At 36.9% G+C, this 20,508-nt stretch overlaps 1 protein-coding gene and 1 long non-coding RNA gene across 2 annotated transcripts; one reads left to right on the plus strand and one right to left on the minus strand.

Annotated features, from left to right (window-relative positions):
- The first annotated feature begins 339 nt into the window (after positions 1-339).
- Positions 340-16,228, plus strand: LOC129923942 (uncharacterized). The gene is made up of 2 exons (XR_008775899.1): positions 340-1,863; positions 16,062-16,228. It is a non-coding gene; the product is annotated as an uncharacterized LOC129923942 (long non-coding RNA).
- On the minus strand, positions 4,513-20,508 carry LOC106070658 (uncharacterized). Its single transcript, XM_056017210.1, has 4 exons — positions 20,336-20,508; positions 17,340-17,489; positions 16,088-16,223; positions 4,513-13,469 (listed from the first exon to the last, which is right to left on the minus strand). Exons 2-4 carry the CDS (start codon positions 17,480-17,482, stop codon positions 6,771-6,773), a joined length of 6,978 nt encoding a protein of 2,325 aa, XP_055873185.1. The 5' UTR covers positions 17,483-17,489; positions 20,336-20,508; the 3' UTR covers positions 4,513-6,770.

Below are 20,508 nucleotides of genomic sequence, written 5' to 3' on the forward strand. Positions count from 1 at the left end.
CAAAATTTAATAAAATACTCTGAAAGACACAAAGATAAAGGCACATTCCTCGTCCCATATGCTAGGACAAATTTGTACCAATACTCCTTCTTCCCTAGTGCTATTAGAGCATGGAATGGGTTGCCTGAGCTAGCCAGGAAAACCAGTGACTTGGCAGAATTTAAGTCATTGGTTAATATGCATGACGCGTAGGACGTAATTATCTTCTTTTTTTTGAAGAAACGTCTGTATTATATAAGATAAGATTTAAGCGTGTATACGCCATCTAGGGGAAAAGGTCATGTACCTATCCGGGTGGACAGTATTTAATTAGGCTACATGACTGATCCAAACTAATTGATACAGCTACACTTCGTATAAAATTTGTTTTTACAAAACAAAAAGTGTTTTTGTTCTTACAAGAGTATTTTAAAATCTTGATTCAGTTCGGGGTAATGATAGTTCGTTCGGTTCGGTCGTACGTGAGGTTCTAATTCGGTTCGTTTGTTTCGGTTTGTTTTTCCCATCGCTAAATTAGAGAGCTCATAAAATATTTGCCGCCCATATACTTCCTGTCATCCCGTCTATTTCTGTCTACGTCACGACTACTTAGACGTCCGCTTAATCTATATTTAAATGCGTTTAAAAACATTTTTTTTTTTGGGTTGGGTGTTAAAAAAACTATACGTTTTCATTCACGCATTCAGACTAGACGAAGCTTTCACTCATTGGAAACAAATCGCATTACCTACGGGTAAATCAAACATGAACGCGGATTCACGCATAACACATTTTTGTATTTTAAATAGTTTTTTGCTAATTGTATTTTTGATCTAGTGTGAATGGCGTTTCGATCGTAGTGTTTGTATTGTACGTATATATGAAGTTTCGGTTGTAGTGTTTGTTGTGTACGTGTAAATGACGCGTCAGTTGTAGTGTTTGTAGTGTACGTGTAAAGCTTCGAGTTTATAAACGATTTTTATATATTGCAAACAACACCTTACACAGATACTAGGGAAATTACTTAAATCATGCATCCCAAGCCAGGCGACATTTCTTTTTGTCTGCATACATACAATGTTAGATTACACCCTAAAGTGCAAGACGGTGCAACATAACAAGACTTTTTTTTACAATACAATTCAAGTCACTCCTATATAGAGGAACCTGAGTGGACAGCTGATCTCAAAAACGTCTCGAACGATTATCCTAGAAATGTAACAGAAATGTGATAATAGATATGGTCTCCTTCAGTAGCGAAGCGATTATGGATCATCTCATGGAAATAAGATGAATGCCTGGGCATTAGCTGTCGTCTGAGCAATGTCGCCAGCACATCAATTTCTCCCCTCTTCACGCAGCTGATGTATCCAAAGGAACTGCAGTGCCGATTCAGCTAGGGGTCAGCGACATCGAAGGTTCACCCAGGGTGTAGCTATAATTTGGGTGCTGTAAACTGCCTTATGCTCCTGATTTTTCCTCAGGGTTGACTTCCGAAGCCTTTTCCATGATTGGGTATAGCTGCTAGGAAACAGGTTTGAATTCAGAGTTTTCCTTCTCCTAGATTGGTAGCCAGCAATGGCTAACGAGCCCCACCTGCCCGAAGCGCACTGGTTTAGGCGCCAGTTACTCGCCTTTGCCCCTTCTCCTGTTATTGAGAACAGTTTCGCCGGACTCAATATCTGAACCACAAGTGAAGGCCATGAGTTGGACTGGTTGTCAGAGGCTATTTTAGACGCATGCCATTAGTAAGCATTTTATAGGTAGTAGAGTACCATTACCACTTCCGGCAGTTGCAACCTTGCGTAACCTAACAGAAATGTATAACGCTGAGAAAATAATTACTAGCTCTTTAGCCACACGAGGAAAACTCAATTTTGAATGGTATCATTTTTTTTCAAAGTACCGTAGCCATTAAATAAAAGTAAATTTGCTTTGAAACTAAATCTAGTCTAGATCCAACATCGGTTTTGTAAGGACTATTACGTTCGTGAAACTCCAAATGTAATTTTGCGCACTCTTCTTAGTCTATTTGTAAATGTCTATTTATTTATTTAAATTATTCAGTAGCCTGTTTAACAAATGGGATGACGCGATAACTTAGTAGGCCTACATTTAAAGCTGCTTCAATTTCATTAAAGCTTTTAATCTGTGCTTATATTTTTGACGTCAATCTAATATAAATTACATCTACATTCGAGATCTAGAAGCAAATCTCGGCTAGATCTAAATCAGAACTTTAGGTCAAGTGTTAAACCTAGATGTCCATGTAATAAATTCAAATTCAAATAATCGCACAAGTATACCTTCTATGCGGACGAAGATATCTATTAAGTCTTCTAATTTTCACCTGAAGATCGGTAGTTTGATTCCACTTATTGTGATATGGCTATTGCGTTTTTGCAAGTTTATAAATGCTGAACTAATAATTACTTCTCTTATTTGAATCACATTCGTCACCCTATTATTACAGTTCCTCTTTATCTAGGATTCCTGCACTTGACATAAATAAATATACTTTAATGTAAATTTAGCGCACCATCTTGTGTAGAAATTAAACATATGGGCGAGGTTTCCTGTGTTGCCTTTACTTTAGGCGCTCCTTAAAAACAACTTTTCTCGAGTCGGGTGTCGAACCTCGAGCCCCCATGATAGTCAGCCATGCCAAGTTCAAGTGTTTTTATCCCCTCGGCCACAAATCTCACACATCTTTTCTTGTATTTCGATGTTCACGTTGACACATAGTCGATCTATCAACACGAGAAAACACATAAACGTGATGTGTGTAAAGAGCTTAGTAGAAGTGGTATATTATTTCAATTACACGGAACTTACAGGCATACGGCATTCTAAAGTTGCCCTTTCCAGGGTATAGGTAAGAAGTCCGTTTTAGAACATTTTAAATTGTACTCATTTTAGTGTCACACACTAGTTTTAGAACCACTGTGACACAAGGTGAATTAGTAGTGATTTAGTAATCATGTAACTACTTCGTGCCAATGCACGAGGAAACATTGGGTCGGTAATTGACCACGGGGTGATTTCAGTGAGTTGATCTTGGACTCTTCTAGAGAGAGGGGTATAATGGATGTCCTTTCCAGTGTAGTGATGTATAAGTAATAAAGTTATTATAATTGATTTGTATTCAGGATATATTTCATTGGATTATGATTTATGATGGCTGAAGTCGCCAATATCTTTTGTGAAATATTTTATGTAATAAAAACCATGTCTGCTGACCTTGCGTCTATTAATGATTCTAAGTGTTGAGGTCGGAGAGTTCAGTATGTTAGTGTTCTTACGCACCAGCAAATCTAGTGCGCGAGAGAAAGTATTTAGTTAAGAAGTCAGAACATTATAGTAGTACCAGAAGAGGTATCTACAACACACAGAGGCAGACCAATTCAAGACCGTCCAGGCCTATACCAATAACTAGGCCGTGACACTTAGGTCATTCTTGAGTTGCTTTTTAGGATTGACAAAGACTGGCCCAACTGATAGCTTCTTCCATCCATTACTTCTATCACAGCCACATAGACAATACCCAAAGGATAAAAATGATAATCACTTCATAATCAGTAGGAACTTGTTCTTAGCAGAATGACATGGTCAATTTCTTAAAAGCACAAATCTCTTATAATTGTTATGAAAGTAAAAACCACCTCACAAGAACATTTCAGCAAGCACTTTGTCAACAAAAAAAAGTCAAGAGTGAAATATGAAATATCCTGTTTGATGACTTTAAAAGCAAGGGAAGTAATTTCAACACATTTTATTCAGTTATTTCCCTTGTTAAAGAGAACATTGATTTTTGATAATTCAACCCCCCCCCCCCCCCTATCATAAGAAGATAATCAAGCACAAGTACATAGATGAATTATGAAGCTAAAAACAACATTGGCACAGAGCATGAGCTTAAGGAAACATAGTGGAGGCTTGTTGTTCTGGCCATTTTACACCTTCAGTTCGCGTCAGGACCTGTCAGAGCAATTTGGAAGTATAAAGCTTAGCTACTCAATAGAACTGGTTTTTGAGCCAGATACAATTCAACACAACCAACAGGAGTATGGGAACCTTTGGTATGTTTGGACTCATCCCTAGCATTCTAGAGCTGTGCAGCTCAAGTTCAAAGAACTGGTTCTTGAGCCCAACAAAACCAGCAGGAGTATGGGAACTTGGTATGTTTGGACTCATCCCTAGCATTCTAGAGCTGTGCAGTTCAAGTTCAAAGAACTGGTTCTTGAGCCCAACACAACCAACAGGAGTATGGGAACTTGGTATGTTTGGACTCATCCCTAGCATTCTAGAGCTGTGCAGCTCAAGTTCAAAGAACTGGTTCTTGAGCCTAACACAACCAACAGGAGTATGGGAACTTGGTATGTTGGACTCATCCCTAGCATTCTAGAGTTGGTTCTTAAGCCCAACAGAACCCAGATTAGGTGCTGAACACTGAATCATAGGAACTCAACTTGGTCAGCACAATATCACTATAGCTCTACCTCTGTCCCACACAAAAACAAACAACATGGAAAGTGATGAAACAACAGGAATTTATTACTAAAACATACAAATACACAAAAGAAAACAATTCTATGATAACAAATACTGTTATTATAGTTAGAAACGAAATAAAGCCAATTTGAACACAATAAAATAGACATCAAAATGTTCCAAGATTACAGACTGAGTTATTTCAGTGAATGTTTATAATCATAACTCTAAAATGTACAGATAAATCATTTATTACCATATATATATCAATATATCAATTTTTGCATGACGAATAACAAAAATGGTCAGCATATTTAACTTTATTTGGTATGATCAATCTAATTATTATGGCAGTCTCTACGTGGTATGATCAGCCTAACAATAAACAATTGCAGTAGTCCATGAACCACAAAATCCAGATGTCACACCCACAATTCAAAACTAAATCTTGTAAACAAACAAAGAACTTTCCCATACCATAGAACATATAAATATGGTTCAGTTGTTAGAGATGTGCTTGCTAATCCTAGAGGTTAAAGACGTCAGGATTTTTATTAAGAATAGTACGCCTGTACTGAATTCTCTGAGAGCATACTCAATTTCAAAAAAGGGGTATCGAGGAAAATAAAAGCAGGTGTCGATGGGTCAGCCACAGTAACCTCTTATAAGCTAGAACCCAAAAGCATGATTTAATTACTTTATGGTAAAATATATTTAATAAAAAATTAATTATTAAATACAAATTAAAGCAATTAAGATATAAACTATTTAAAGCAAGGACATATAATTGTCAAAGTTATATTTAGAAAGTAAGTAAAGTAAGTAAAGATAATATGTATATGTTTTTAAAACCACAAAAGTTGGATTAGATTGGAAGAAAAGGCTGTGAATTAAAAAAAAAAGAGAGATATGATTTAATGATGAAGGCCTATTACTTTACATTAAATGTCTGTAATTAATTGAACAATATGAAATGATTATAGATACAGAAAAATGCTATGTACTTTTACTGGCTGGCAAAAGGAGGAACTCCTCAATACAGAAAAGAGATGAAAGCTGAGCTGGTTCAGTCATATTGCAAGACATGACACTATCAAAAGTCATTCTTCTACAGTGGAGGGGGAACAAAAAAAAAAGGGTGGTCAAAAGAAAAACTGGCTGGACAGAATACAAGAATGGACCAGCCTATCTCTTGATGTCCTGCTAAGAACAGCTGCTGACCGGGAAAAGTAGAGGGACTTGGTTACTGTCACAGCACCCAACATTGAAAGTTAAGGGACAGATACATGCACCAAAAAGTTGTTATCATATGAAATATTCCACACATGAAATAATACAATAATCTTAGCATTGATAGTGTGGACCAAAGATTAATATATGATCATAAATAATTGCATCAAAGGAGCCAAAAAAAAGTGGCCCATTCTATGTAAAAAAAAAGTGGCCCATTCTATGTAAGATACCATAGTAGGAGAAACAGAGTCAAACAAAGGTTATCATCAGTTGAAATGAATCAAAAATATCAATACTAGCTTGACTTTTCTTTTCCCTTTTAAAGATATTATTATATAAATAGGAATACTTCACACAGATTAGATCAGACCCTCATCACATTTTGTCTTCTTATGTCATCAGCATTTTATTTACTCTATTATTTGACACAAATACTTCTCAAATGGGGAGTGGTGGATAAGCAATAAAGGGCTTGGCTTCTAGATAGAGAGGTCTCAGGTTCAAATCCAGGGGAAGACTGGGATTTTGAATTTCAGGATTGTCAGGATCAAAGTACAGTGTACTTTCAATTAGAAAAAAAGAAAAGCGCCCTAATGTACTGCTTACTGGGGCTAGTAACCAACTTTTGCCAAATGGTGTAGCATTTCATAAAATGTACTTCAAGGATTACAAATGAGTAGATTTAGCCAACCAAAAAAAAAAAAAAAAAAAGAGTTAACACTGAACAGAACAACATTTTCAGTTTTGGTTGAAGCAAGACCTTCAAGCTCCTTTCATCAAGGTTATCCAACTTCACAAATGTCTGGTATATAGCATACTTTAAACAGTCTGAGAACATGGTTATACAAAGTTTTGTATTCTCAAAGCAAGAACTAGAAAAACTATGACAGGAGCAGACAGCTTATACTCAGACCCGGTGCAACACAAAGTATCTGTTATATGATTGAAATGAAATGGTCCATAGGAATTAAGGCTAAGCTGTAGCGTTGCAGGCCATCAGAAACGCAACCACTCACACATACAGCTATACACTGTACAGTATATACACATCTTTAGAAATAAACCATTTAACCCTCTGTCCACCTTGACGAGTCTGATTTGGGCTGCCGGCCAGCAAAATTGACCACAGGTTTCTTGGGGTGGACGTAGATCACTTTCGGACTTTTCTGCAGTCCGTTGTGAGACAGTGACGTAGTCAGATTACTCTGCTTGAGAGAAAATGAGGTATCTATGCAAAGTGATGGTTCGGCATGAGCTTTATTTGGTGCCTGTTGGGCTCCAGAGGTTTTTGCAGTTAGGCTCATTGTGTGTTGTCTCTCAGGCAGTAGAGATTTTTTTTCTGTGGGTAGATCCTCAATGTCTGGATCAACACCTTTTCCTTTAGCTACAGTCACTAAGTCTGAAACAGCTTCTTGTCTAGCGTTTTTCAATTCAATGTCTGACATATCAACATAGATCGACTTTCTCCCGAAGTTGACAACAGGTTTACTTGGATAGACCATAATGAGCTCAGATTGTGGTGGAGCTTGAGAAGTTTTTTTAGGTCGACCACATTTAACTCTAACGTTTTGAGAAAAAGTAGATTCATTTCTATAGATGAGATGGACCTTTTTAGCGTCATTGTCTAAGGTGGGAAGAATAAATCTATCACTTTGTGAAGATCCTGATATAAGGGGGACCATTTTCTTGAAGTCCTCTTCCTGTACGAAACAAGTTTCACCAAAGGTTATCGGTAACGACTCTTCATCGCTGTCACCCTGCAGTTCGTGTTTAACAACTTTGTCACGTGACATCACATCATCAGCTGGTTCCTCTTTGATTGTAATGTCACATGGTAATACATCATCACCTGGTTCCTCCTTGACAACAATGTCACATGATAACGTATCATGATCTGTATCCAAACCCTTGCCCATTGAGTTATGCCCGGATAAGGAATGGTCACTGAAGGTTTTGTTGCGACTGACGTAACCTGGAAATAAAGGTTCCACTTGATCACTTTGGTCAGCTGGGTTTTTAACATAAATATCTGTGACAGAAGTATCATTAGGAGTAACATTATAAGAACCAAAATCAGAGACAGAAGCAACAGTATCATTATGAACTTTGTCATCAGATTTTGGAGTGTATGAAACATAAATGTTTCCTTCATCGTCTGTCTTTTTATCCACCAATTGCTTCGCTCCCGATGCTTCATAGGACTGGCTAATAGAAACAGGAGGTGTAGTGCTTACGTCAAGATTCGTTTTCTTGACTTTGCTGGTGTAGTGGACAACTGGTTTGGTGGGCATGACATAAACTAACTGAGTTTTACCCACTGTGACATTTTCATACACGTGGCTAGCCAAAGGGTCAGGCTCCTCCTCCTGAGAGTTTTGTTTTGACACGCGGTTGGGATGGTTACACGATGAGCTAATTCTCTTCTTTGCAGAAGAAATTATAACTCGGTTTTTCTTGTCACAGCAGCCAGGATGTTCTGTCAAAAAATGTCTCAGCAACTCCTTTAAGAGTTTAAATTTAACATTACAAATGGAGCACTTTAAAATATTGTCCTCCTGAACACAGGGGTAGCGTCCCTTCTTTCCCTCCTCATTGCCATCATCCTCCTCATCACTGCCCTTTCTTTTATGACCAGTGCTACCATTGCCTCTGACAACCTCCCGCCTGTTGGTGCTCCTGCAAGAGGTGCGGTGGTGACCCTGACTGGTGGGTCTGTGGTTGCTGCCGTGTTCATACTTCCCACGGGTTCTCATACAGACACAACTTCCTTTGTCTTTTAATGGTGATGATAAAAATGAATGTTTCATGTCTGATTGAGATTTGTTCAATCTATACAAAAATTTCTGTCTGATTGGAACAAGTTTTTCTCTCCATTTTCTACAAGGTTTCTTCACAGACCCAACATTCAGTTTCCTATTTGACTTCTTCACAGTGCTCAATATATTTCTTAGTTCTAAAATGTTACATCTCTGAAAGAACACATTTTCATGGATGAAAGGCTTAGTGAAACATGTCCATGCATGGCAGTGACCAGGATAGAGGACTTGAGGCAAGGAGAGTTTATGTTTAGCACTGCAGTAAGGTCTTTCATAAAGCCTTTTTCTCACCTCTATCCTATGTGCATAATTATCAATCCCATGTCTGCAGCTAGCTGGAGCTTTTAGGGATTTAGTATTTCTGATTATATGAGACTGTGAGAAATGTAACCATTTTGATTCTGGTCTTAGTAAAACAATCTCTGGAAACACACTCTTGCATATTTGATGCTTTTGTTTAGAAAACTTGGTCAACATTCTCGACACTTCTGAATGATACTGACAATAGTGTCTTTGTTTAATGATGTTTTTCTTTAACAATGAGATCACTTTTCTTTTACTGGATGTTCGATTTACTGATGATGGGCAGAAAGTTCTGAAACCATGTTTTTCCCAAAGCCTATCCAAATGTGTAATGTTATTCTTTAAAGCCAATGAGCTCTTAAAGGAACATGTGGTGGAGGTGTGCAAGGGTTCACAGTCTGTCGGACTATCATTCTGGCTATTGCTGCTACCACTATTGGTTGTGGCACTTTCTTGGTGCCCAGTGCAAACCAACCCATTGGTGTGAGGTCCACTGGGGTTATTTCTTCCTCCACTGCCATAGCTATCATCACCATCTCTGTCTGCATCATCCTCCAAGTGAGAAGCAGGTAAGTCTATGTCTCTGCAGGAGTTTCGCCCAGGAGATCTCTTCTTGAATGAGCTACTTCCCACGGCTCCACTACCCTCTACATTTGTAGCTGCAGAAGGGCCTAGCTCTGACTGGTCCACATCGGAACTTTCATTGTCACCAGCTGGAGTAACTGCATTGTGGATATGTTCATGTTGATATAACTCAGTGCAATTAGCATCGCTTGTAGATGCACAGATTTCTGAACAGGTTTCACTACCTCGAGTTCTTTGCCCTAGACAATCAGATGGAATGTTGTTCTTTGAGTTTATGACAGAGTTTTCATTTGTCACACCAGAAGTCATGACATTGTCATTTGTCACACTACAGTCCATAACAGATTCTGTGTTTTCATTTTGTAGCTGAATTTGATTAGTCTCTTCTCCTATTTCTACTTCATGAGGTAACAAGGCGAAAGATTTGTTCATCAAAGTTTTCTTAGATTTATTTTGGTCATCCAGAGAGTTAGGCTCAGATTCCAACGAGACTGGAGATTGTAAAGATTTGCTCACTTCAGCTGCCAGGTCACTGTCCAAAAGAGGACTGAATGACTCCAAAGTTATTTTATGTACCTGGCTGTCCTCTCCCTTCTGACTTAGAGACACAATGCTGGTGGTAGCATGACCAAAGGAGCTGAAAGAAGACAATTCCTGAGTTCTATCATGGTTTGATGTGACATTCTCATTCTCAAGGTTTCTCACTTGAGATTCGTCTCTCGCAATCTCGCTCAACATTTTTGTATTTAAATTGCCCCCATCCAAACAAGAATTAGCTTCAGTCTCAGAAGAGGCTTCTGAACAGATGTCTTTACTATCATCTCTTACACTGTTGGTGACCAGACTATTCATATCCACATCCTTGGGGATACGACTAATTTCACAATTACTACCTGCCTCTGAATGAGTGTCATGTGTGTTACTGGTCCCACAGAATGTCTCAATCTCTTGACGCTGAACCTGTCTGTCTGTGCTTGCGTTCTCTTGTTCAGCACAGTTTTTAGCTAAGGGTGTATCATCAGAGCCTGTCACCTCCATGTTGTCTTGACCAAGCATCTTGTCATCTGTGCCATAATCAACATTATGCTCTGAACTGTCTGAGACTGATAAAGACTTGTCTTGTGTTTGTTTCATAATGGTATCAATTCCAGTCTCCGTTTCACTGTTACCATTTGTCTCTGAAGCCACAAGGTTATCTTTTGGACCAGTCTTTGCTTTCAAGGCTGAAGAGTAGTCTGTTTTCTCTGATTCAGTGCCGCTGTCATTCCCAGAGTTCTCCTCTATTTCTTTGCAAGTTTTCTCAATTTCTGAGAAGATATCAAGTAGGTTGTCCGTATCCTTGACAAATGCAGGAAAGGTCAATGGAACTACACTAGATGAAGATTGTGAACTGCAAGAGATAGAATCTTTAGAACTTTTCAAGTCACTTTCTTGGGTCTTGTTATTTGCCAGTTCTTTCTCGAGCTTTTCATTTTTTGTTTCAGAGTTGTCGTGATCCAAGTTTTGAACATTTTCACTCACGCTGCAAGTTTTAACATTTTTGGAGGAAAGCTCGTCTTTCTCAGCTTCACCCTGGCATCCAATATCTGAATTTGAATTGGTATGATTCTCTTCTGGAGATTTCTCTTTCCTATTGGATTCATCTGCATCAGAATCTGAATCAGAATTTTCTGCAAGGCAAACTTTCCATCCCTCAATGTCTTCTACCTCTAACTTGCTGCTTACAATGGCTGGATCACTGAGAGAATCAACAGAATTGATTCTCGTCAGACATACAGAAGCAGTCAAGCTGAGTTTGTCGTCTTGGCCCAAGGGCGACTGTTTATTGTTGAGTTTTGGGTCGATTTCCTTGATGATTTGTATGCTTGATTCTGATGTGTCCTCTTTGTCTACGTCTATAATGACTGTGGATCTCTTCTCAGGTTGAGAAGGAGCATTACGGCCTGACCCAGGTTCATCCTCAAACATTATAACAACATCATCGTCATCATCCAGGACTATAACTTCATCAGTGGTTGGCACAGGTTTAGCAGCAACTCTCGGGGCAAGTGTCTTGGCAGGAACAGTTGATCCTTTGCCTACACCTCTCCCCATTTTTACAGGGTAGGCAGTGTTCTGGGCTATAGTCCCCCCTCTTCCCCTTGGAAGACTAGCAACAACACCGCCTCGTTCCCTGGCTCTAGGAGCCCTAATGTTAGATGGGCCAGGGTACCGGCCACCGTTGTTTAAAACTCCTTGTGGTGGCAGCCCTGGTTTTGAAACATGCCGCATTTGTCCACTGAAGTTTAAAGAATCTAAGAACATGCCACCTCTTCCAGGAGCCACCATTCTACTGGTTCTGCTTGGACCAGGAAAGGCTGGCTTAGCATGAGATGACCCAGTAAGATAATTCTCAGTCTTCCCAAAAAATGTTGTGGAGTTTGAGAAATTTTTGTTCATTTTATTTGGGATCAGCTCATCAGTGAGGGTCTGCAGCATGATTTCAACATAATCCCTGGAATCTTGTTTTGAGCACTCCATACTGCTAGAAGGGGTTACCTTGTGATCGATTCTTTTAGGAGCTGTTACCCTAGAATACCTCGGCACTAAGTCAGTGCCTTTATTAGGTACTATCCGCATAGCTTGGGATACTATTTCCACACGATTTTGGATCCTAGCAGGGGGGAAAGGTGTTTTTATTTTCAGTTGGTTAGCAATAGCTCCTTGCTTATTCGTTTTGACATTAGGAGTTGGCCTGTTGGCACTTGGAGCTATTGGAGGACAATAGTTTGGGTTAAATCTGGCATAACCACCTAGACCAGGAATAACAGGAACAGGGGGAACAGGCGGAGGTGCTGGTGTTGAAGATCTGATTGAAAGCGACGCTGAGCCTCGAGTGTGGCCTCTGAAACCTCTTGAGCCCCTGGCCTTTGTCTTGCCGTGAGAACGGCTGTAAGGAGAGTAGTCTCTGTCTTCCAGTTCAGATTTCATCATGATTTTATTCAAGGGCAAACTCTTATCAAACCCCAGTCCAGCAAATGGTGATGTATTACTACTGCCTGGTTTGCTTACTTTTTTTCTTACACTGGTGTCAGGCGTTGATGAAGATGAACCAGGGCTGGCTTTATCTCTTGATTCAACATTTGGCTGGGCTTTAGATTCTTCTTTTGGAAGGACTTCATCAATGCACTTAGGTTTGTCTTCATGTTCAGTTTTTGCTTCATCCTTCGAGTCAGTTTTAGATTCATTCTCAAGTTCAGTTTTAGGTTCAACTTTACTCTCAGCTCTAGGTTCAGACTCCTTAATGTCTTTAGTAGGTTTAGATTCTTCATTCTCAACTAAGGGTTTGGATTCTTTACTCTCGGTTGTGGATTTGGATTCTTTACTCTCGGTTGTAGATTTGGATTCTTTACTCTCGGTTGTAGATTTGGATTCTTTACTCTCGGTTGTAGATTTGGATTCTTTACTTTCGGTTTTAGATTTAGATTCAGCCTCTCTTTGTTGGTTCAACCTTTGCAGTCTCTGCTGGAGACGTTCTCCCCTGGTCTGCTTTCCACTCTTTGGTAACACTTCCTGCTCTTCCTCCAACAGAGTGTCGTAGTCTAAGTCTAAGTACTCATATTTAGGACTCGCTTTCTTGGGCACAATCATTTCTTCTGGTATGTTTAGGGTGCCCCTGTCAATCAGCATCTTGCTCCCTCTTCCTCGACCCCTGGCCAATGATGCCCTCCTGCCGCGATTTCTGCTAGGTGGGTGCCCAAATGCTGCGGGGTCAACAGTGAGACCCATCTGGGTGAGACTCATGAGGTATGCCTCCACAGCTGGATCATTGTCTTGGTGGGAAGGATTTATTGGTTCGGGTTCAAATCTTTGTACACTCTGGCGCCGTCTCTTTGTTTTGGGCTCATATGAGATATCTAGCAGTTCCTGTTTCACAACCAGAGGCTTGTTATTTATCTCTGGCTCAGGGTCAACAACTTGTAGCACAGGTTTGACATCTTCTTCTTCATTGAACTGCTCATCGTCATTATACTCTATCGACATACATCTGTCCGTGGAAGCCACTTCTTCCTCTTCTTGATTCTGCAGACAAATACAAATATAATGTAAATCATAATGTCTTGAACTAAACTAACTTATCTTATAAATAACAGATGGTGCTTAAAAGGAGAAGATAATCATTTCCTATGTATTAATCTAGTCATGAGTGTTAATTAGACTGTAACATTGGTTTTCCTAGATGACCCAGGAACCTGCCCATGCTCTAATGGTACTAGGGGAAAAAAAAGAGCACTTGTAGTAATTGGTCCTAGCATATGGAATAAGAACTTTGCTACTGATACATAACAGTCTATCTTGAAGACAAAGTTGTCCATAAGGGGGATGATATAACTTTGATCCATTTCTGTATCGAAAATTGATCAGGTCATTTTTAAATTGAAGTTTCCAATGTTCCATAAGAAATGTAGATTATTACCACCAAGTCCAAATCTACTACTACTTCAGCACGGGGTGGAAGCAGACAGGGTTCAAACTTTAGGTAATGTCTTAACAACAGTTCAAATCACATACCACACAATAAGCCAGCCACCCCTCTATCCAGATTCAAGCTGAGTTGTGTTTGCTGAGCACTAAAGGCACAGCACAGATACGCCAGCCTGCACAGATACGCCAGCCTGCAACAGATATGCCAGCCTACACAGGTCCACACAAGAGATTTGGACCAAAGGGCACTGAGAATGCTATAGCATGAAGATGCGCTCTACAAAAGTTTCTACTTGGAAAAAAATTTCGCCCTTGCATTTTAAAATCTAAATCAATTGAGGTAAAGAAAATCCACTTCTTACACGGATGGCTGCCTAGTCGTGTAGTATGTGCTCTGGAATAACCAGAATGGACCTCATTCACCAATCGTAAACAAAGAACATTTAGTCACGTGATCTTATTGATAAAACAATGAAAAAAAAAACTGTCACGTGACAACCATCATGAATTAAACATGAGATCGTAAATTATATAGAAGAGATAGAGCACCACATGGCTAAATGTTGTTTGTTTATGATTGGTGAATGAGGTCCATTCAAATAATTAGTTCTGTGTTCAATAAGTTGCTAAATTTAAAATAATTAGTGCTGTATCCAATGAGGTGCTAGATTTATAATAATTAGCTATGTATCAATTAAGTGCTAGATATAAAATAATAAGTTCTGTATCCAATGAGATGCTAGATTTAAAATAATTAGTTATATATCCAAATAGGTGCTAGATTTAAAATAATTAGTTTTGTACAATGAAATGCCAGAGTTCAAATAAATAGTTCTGTATGTGGTTAGTGCTATGGAATGTCATGTTGAAGGTCCTGGGTTTAAACCGCTGGCCTACCCACCATAATGGAGGTTGGGGCTACGATGTAATAATCTTCCATTTTGAAGGAACATATGAAACATGTCAAATAGAAACAAAACACTCTGTGTTGTACTTATCTTATCTTATCTTAAATAATACAGACGTTACTTCAAAAAAGAAGATGATTACGTCCTACGCGTCATGCATTTAGTCATGCATATTAACCAATGACTTAAATTCTGCCAAGTCACTGGTTTTCCTGGCTAGCTCAGGCAACCCATTCCATGCTCTAATAGCACTAGGGAAGAAGGAGTATTTGTACAAATTTGTCCTAGCATATGGGACGAGGAATGTGCCTTTATCTTTGTGTCTTTCAGAGTATTTTATTAAATTTTGTTTTTGTATTTGAAGATTATGGTTCAGTGTTTTATGTATTATTGCTACTTTACTTTTGAGCCTTCTGTCCTGAAGGCTTTCTAAATTTAGTGATTTTACTAAAGGTGTTACTCTAGTCAAATGTGAATATTCGTTTGTTATGAATCGCACTGCTCTATTTTGTGTCTGTTCTAGTTTCTTAATGTTTTCTTGAGTTGAGGGGTCCCAAACAGAGGATGCATATTCTATTATTGGCCTAACCAAGGTTAAATAACATTTTAGTTTTATGTTCTTATTTGATTTATAGAAATTTCTTTTAATAAATCCTAATGCTTTGTTTGATTTTTTTGTAGTTTCATCAATATGTGGATTCCATGACAGTTTTTCATTTATTATAACACCTAGGTATTTTGCGTTTTTAGTCTGTGTTACTGGTTTGCCATGAATAAGATAAGTGGAATTAATTTGTTTTAGTTTTTTTGTTACTCTTAACAACTGACATTTTTCTGGGTGGAAAGACATGCTCCAATTTGATTCCCATTTCTGTAATTCATCTAATTCTCTTTGTAAAATATCTGTGTCTTGTGTTGTTTTTATTGTTCTATATATTATGCAATCGTCTGCAAATAATCTGACTTTTGTTCCTGAAGTAATGCAATTTGGTAAATCATTTATGTAAATTAAAAATAGTAGTGGACCCAAGACTGTTCCTTGAGGTACACCTGAGTTTACTGTTATCGGTGTTGATTTAGAGCCATTTATTATTACAGTTTGTTCTCTCCCTATCAGAAAGTCTTTAATCCACTGATGCAGTGGACCATTAATGCCGAAATATTTTAATTTTTTAAGCAAACTATGGTGGTGAACTTTGTCAAAAGCCTTAGAAAAATCTAGTAAGATAGCATCTATTTGTTCACTATTTCTTTCACTAATACCATGAAATTTAATTTGCAGACGTCAGCCTGACATTTCCACCTTACCTGCTCCTTCAATTTAGCCTGGGATGAAACAAGGTGTTGCTCAAAGATCTGGACATCAGAAAAGGTCAGCCCACAATGGACACACTGTCCAACCAAAGAATAACCCTTCTCACTGGCATGGATGCTGATGTGAGTGCTAAATAGGAAAAGTTAATTACAATTGAGAGTAAAAATACAAATACAAATATATACAAATATGTCCTCATTAACACATTCTTATTTGTAACTTTAGTTTTCATCTAGTATCAATCCTTGTTATCGAAAGGGCAGAAGATGTAAAGGTTTCTTCGGGTGAGGATTAACAAAAAGATGATTATGTCATATGAATGTTCCTAGGTCTATCTTGTCATGCATAATAACCATGAGGACAACGGTTTTGTCTGCATCAGATGTGGCCAGCATGACAAACTGCCTTTACTTTTTCTCAACTAATGTCAGGAACCTATTAGAGTTGGACCCAGGCTTGCTACAAATCCAGAAATTCAAAATCCCACCCTTCACAGAGACTCAGTTCAGAAGCCAATCATTTAATTGCTCAGCCACCACACCACCTATTTTAAGATGACTGGTATAAATTAATTAATAAAGAAGTAATTCCTAGATTCAATATTATAATATGTAAACAAAATCTAACAGTCCATTCAATTTTCATTCTCTTAAATTCTCATAACACAAGGAGTTTACAAAATTAATAAAAACTCTTATACCATAAACATTCAGAGAACATTCTAATACATTTATTTAGACCTATAATTCAAGTTTCACTAAGTGTTGTTTTGCTTTTTACAATGATGTTCTGAAAAATGTACGACCTAACAATGAAATACTTTTTTACAAAGGTGAAGGCATCATTATTAGATAAAATATTCAAGTTCACCTTTTAGTTTAGGAAAAACATTAATTAAGCCTACTTTTTGGACCAGGTCGCCAGAGATATGTGAGCATTCTGGGAGACGTGCATAGATAAACAAGAATAGTATGTAAAGAAATATAAAAAAAACTAATTTGAAGAAAAAAACTGCACATAGTTTTTTGGGGCCACAAACAACATTATTAGGTCAGAAACTATTCAGACCACCCTTGTAAGTTGAAGAATAAATCAATATTATGTTCTCTTCTGGGTCCAAAACCATTTGAGGGCAATTATTTGAGTGCTTAAATTGAAAATATGACCACTATTTGATAGTACCCAGTACCTAACTATTTTTGTATAGATCTACTATTGCTGATCAGTTATTTGACTTCTGCTCACCTGAAATAAAAAGGATGTGAGAAAATTTTCCCACATTCCCCACAGGTTTTCCCATCACCAGAACAATCAGGATTGTCAGAAAATTCTGGCTCTGTCATATTAGTATCATCATCTTTTGGTGGGGATGTTGCCAAGTTGGACATTTTCAGCCTGTCGTGGCAGAGAAAAAAAAGTACAAAATAGGATTATAATTGAAATATTATATTTCTTTTGACAGAAATTCTAGAATTTTTGTATTAAGGGTCAGACTTAAACATGAGAAACTCCTAAAGAGATATTTTAATTTTAAGAATATGCAGTTCATCGAAAAAAAGAAACCAAGTTCTAACATACTTGTAATGTAACTGAGTTGTTTATTTTCTGCGATTCCACTGTGTCAGAAGGTCATGTCCGCTGTGTGTGTTCATAGTACTTAAACAATGACATGTGAGACATGTTTGTGCATGCTCACTGCTTATTGTAATCATGTTGAGTAGAGTTATTTCTATACAGTGCTCATCGAGAAAAGTCTTTTTGTGAGACTATAAATAAATTGTAATGAAATAACTCTACTAGAATACCAATATCATGGCTTTATTCAACAAGATAAAAGTAAAGGCAGCTCCAAACCTACAGATATTATTATTACTATTATTAAAGCAAGTAGCGCTTTTGGGTGCCTCCAAGTGAGGCTTTTGCAGAATGTATCACTCCAGCTGCCTACAAAAATCTGTTTCTACCTAGAAGTGGTTCTCACCACCCTTTTGTATGGCTCTGAGACCTGGGTGCTCTATTGAAGGCTCCTTGAATGCTTTAATCAAAGGTGCCTCCACTTTATATTCTGTCAGGCCCACATGTTATGTTCTGCTGGAAACACTAATTACCTTTCGACAATTGCACTGGGTCTGACACTTATTCCGCACAGTGGATGACCCCATGCCAAAAGTGATCTTTTGGCAAGCTTTACCATTTAGACACTAAGCAGTTGACAGAAACTACCTCCCCCATCCCCAAGAGAAGACATATAACTCTGTGTCAGTTATTTTAAAAAATCAATTTTTACTAAATTCACAGAAAAAAACTAATAAAACTCTTATAAATATAAAGAAAAATAGACCTAGGGATTAGCACCATGTTTCAATTCATAAATAGAGTCTACAGAGCTCAAAAAACATTAAAGTTTCATTTCAGGTTTAGTTACCTTCTGATCTATCATTTGACTCTAGAGAAACTATAGAAACAGAATAGATCTATTTAAATATAAAATCCATGATGACATTCAATGAACCATGCCATAAAGTCATAGTCTTTGGACTTAGGATGGCACACCATTTCTAACAAACTTTAAAAATAACTTTTGAGTCTTTTTTAATGTATATATAGATCCAGATCTATATATATATTTAAAAACATCAATATTTATCTAGATCTATATTAATCTATAATAATATAAAATTTACATTTTATTAATTTCTAGCATCATAAAAATATTGTATGATACTAATTTATTATCAAACATTTGTTGTTGTTGGAAAACATTTATATTTTAAAATAAAATTTCATCCTTCCTGAGTCCCTTTTTTATTATAATTTATTATTTAAATTTAAAGATCTCTTAGAGACAGTGATTTGATTAGAGTCTGGAAGATCTATTTAAAAAATTAAAATTTAATTTTTAAATTACTAAATTTTTAGTCAAAACACATTTTAAAAATTTATCAATAACATTATAATTCACTATAAAAAATTTAATTGGTAGACTAGAACAGAACAATAGTGATGTCTTAGATTTAGATCTAGAGTCATCGACTTCCGGGGCGCCCTGATTACATTGTGGCATATGATAATCAGCATTTGTTTTCTATCATTCCTTTCATATTTTGTTATCTCTATAAACTAGACATATATTACCCGCGGCCCGCTGGTTTTTTGTTTGCGTATAACTGTCGATGAGTCACTGAGAGTTGTTTGTAAACAATTAAATGAAATAATAATGTTATATATATAAGTAAAGCGGATGCATAAAAATGTAAAAATAGTATGAGTGAATGATGCTATCAAAATAGCTAATCGACTTAAATCCATTTTTTCAAATAAAAACATTTGCTTGTAGGCTTACATATATTTGATTAAAATTAAATGAATAGACTTAATTTTGTATGTTCATGTGTTAAAGAATAAAGTAGATAGACATAGAGTCATAGATCTAGATCTAGAGTAGTCTAGAGTTAAATATTGGCTTGGATAGAGTTCATTTTGCAAGTGCGCATGCGTGACCTTTTTAATTAGATGTACGCGAATGAATGAAACTATTAGAATATATATATATATATATATTATATCTTAAATTAAAAACACGGCTTCGCAGCTTTAGGGCGAATGAATGCATGAAAAATGCTTTAGAGAAAACAAATTTGAATGATTAAAATATGAAATGAATGGACTACAATTAGTATGTTTATGTGTTTAAGTATTAACTATCTTTGCGAAGAGAAGTTCTATCATCTACTTAAAGTTGAATTAGAGTTTTAGACCTAGGAATAGAAAGATGTGTAACATTATTTTTATGGTATTGTCTAATGAAAGAATGCTCATCAGGAATTCTACATTGACAGATATAAGGAACAAATTTATGTACAAAATGCTTTTGAATCAGTTTTGAAACACAAATTTGATGGTTAATTTTATTAAATAATAAAATCTATGACTATGGACTATAGTCAGTATAGTGTCTATATATTTTGTATTTTCATGTGTCAGAGTAAAAAACTATATCTGCGCAAAGTGCAGTTCTTAAAATGAAATCTAGATCCTTTCTATCTTTTTTCACATAAACATGGCATAGAATAGATCGATGAAGTTATAATCATAGATCTAATGCTTTCATACTATTCAATTTATTCATAGAGCTGGCCAACTTTTTTTTTTTTTTGAGGGTCTTAAGACACTTACTTTTTAATTTTAAGTTTGTTCTACTAGATCTAAGTTCTAAGTTCTAGGCCTTAAAAGATTTTTACCTTTTCAGTTATCGATAATTAAGTCTAGATTCTAGGTCTGAGTCTAGACTCTATATTTTCCAAACCTAGAATAAAGGTCTAGATCTAAATGTAATTTCTCTTAAATGATAAAATTCATAAATATTCTATTAATTATGTCCATAATAATGATAAATGCGTAGGACGCCATTTTG

This window comes from Biomphalaria glabrata, chromosome 18 (assembly GCF_947242115.1).
Source record: "Biomphalaria glabrata chromosome 18, xgBioGlab47.1, whole genome shotgun sequence".
Taxonomy (NCBI): Eukaryota; Metazoa; Mollusca; class Gastropoda; family Planorbidae; genus Biomphalaria; species Biomphalaria glabrata.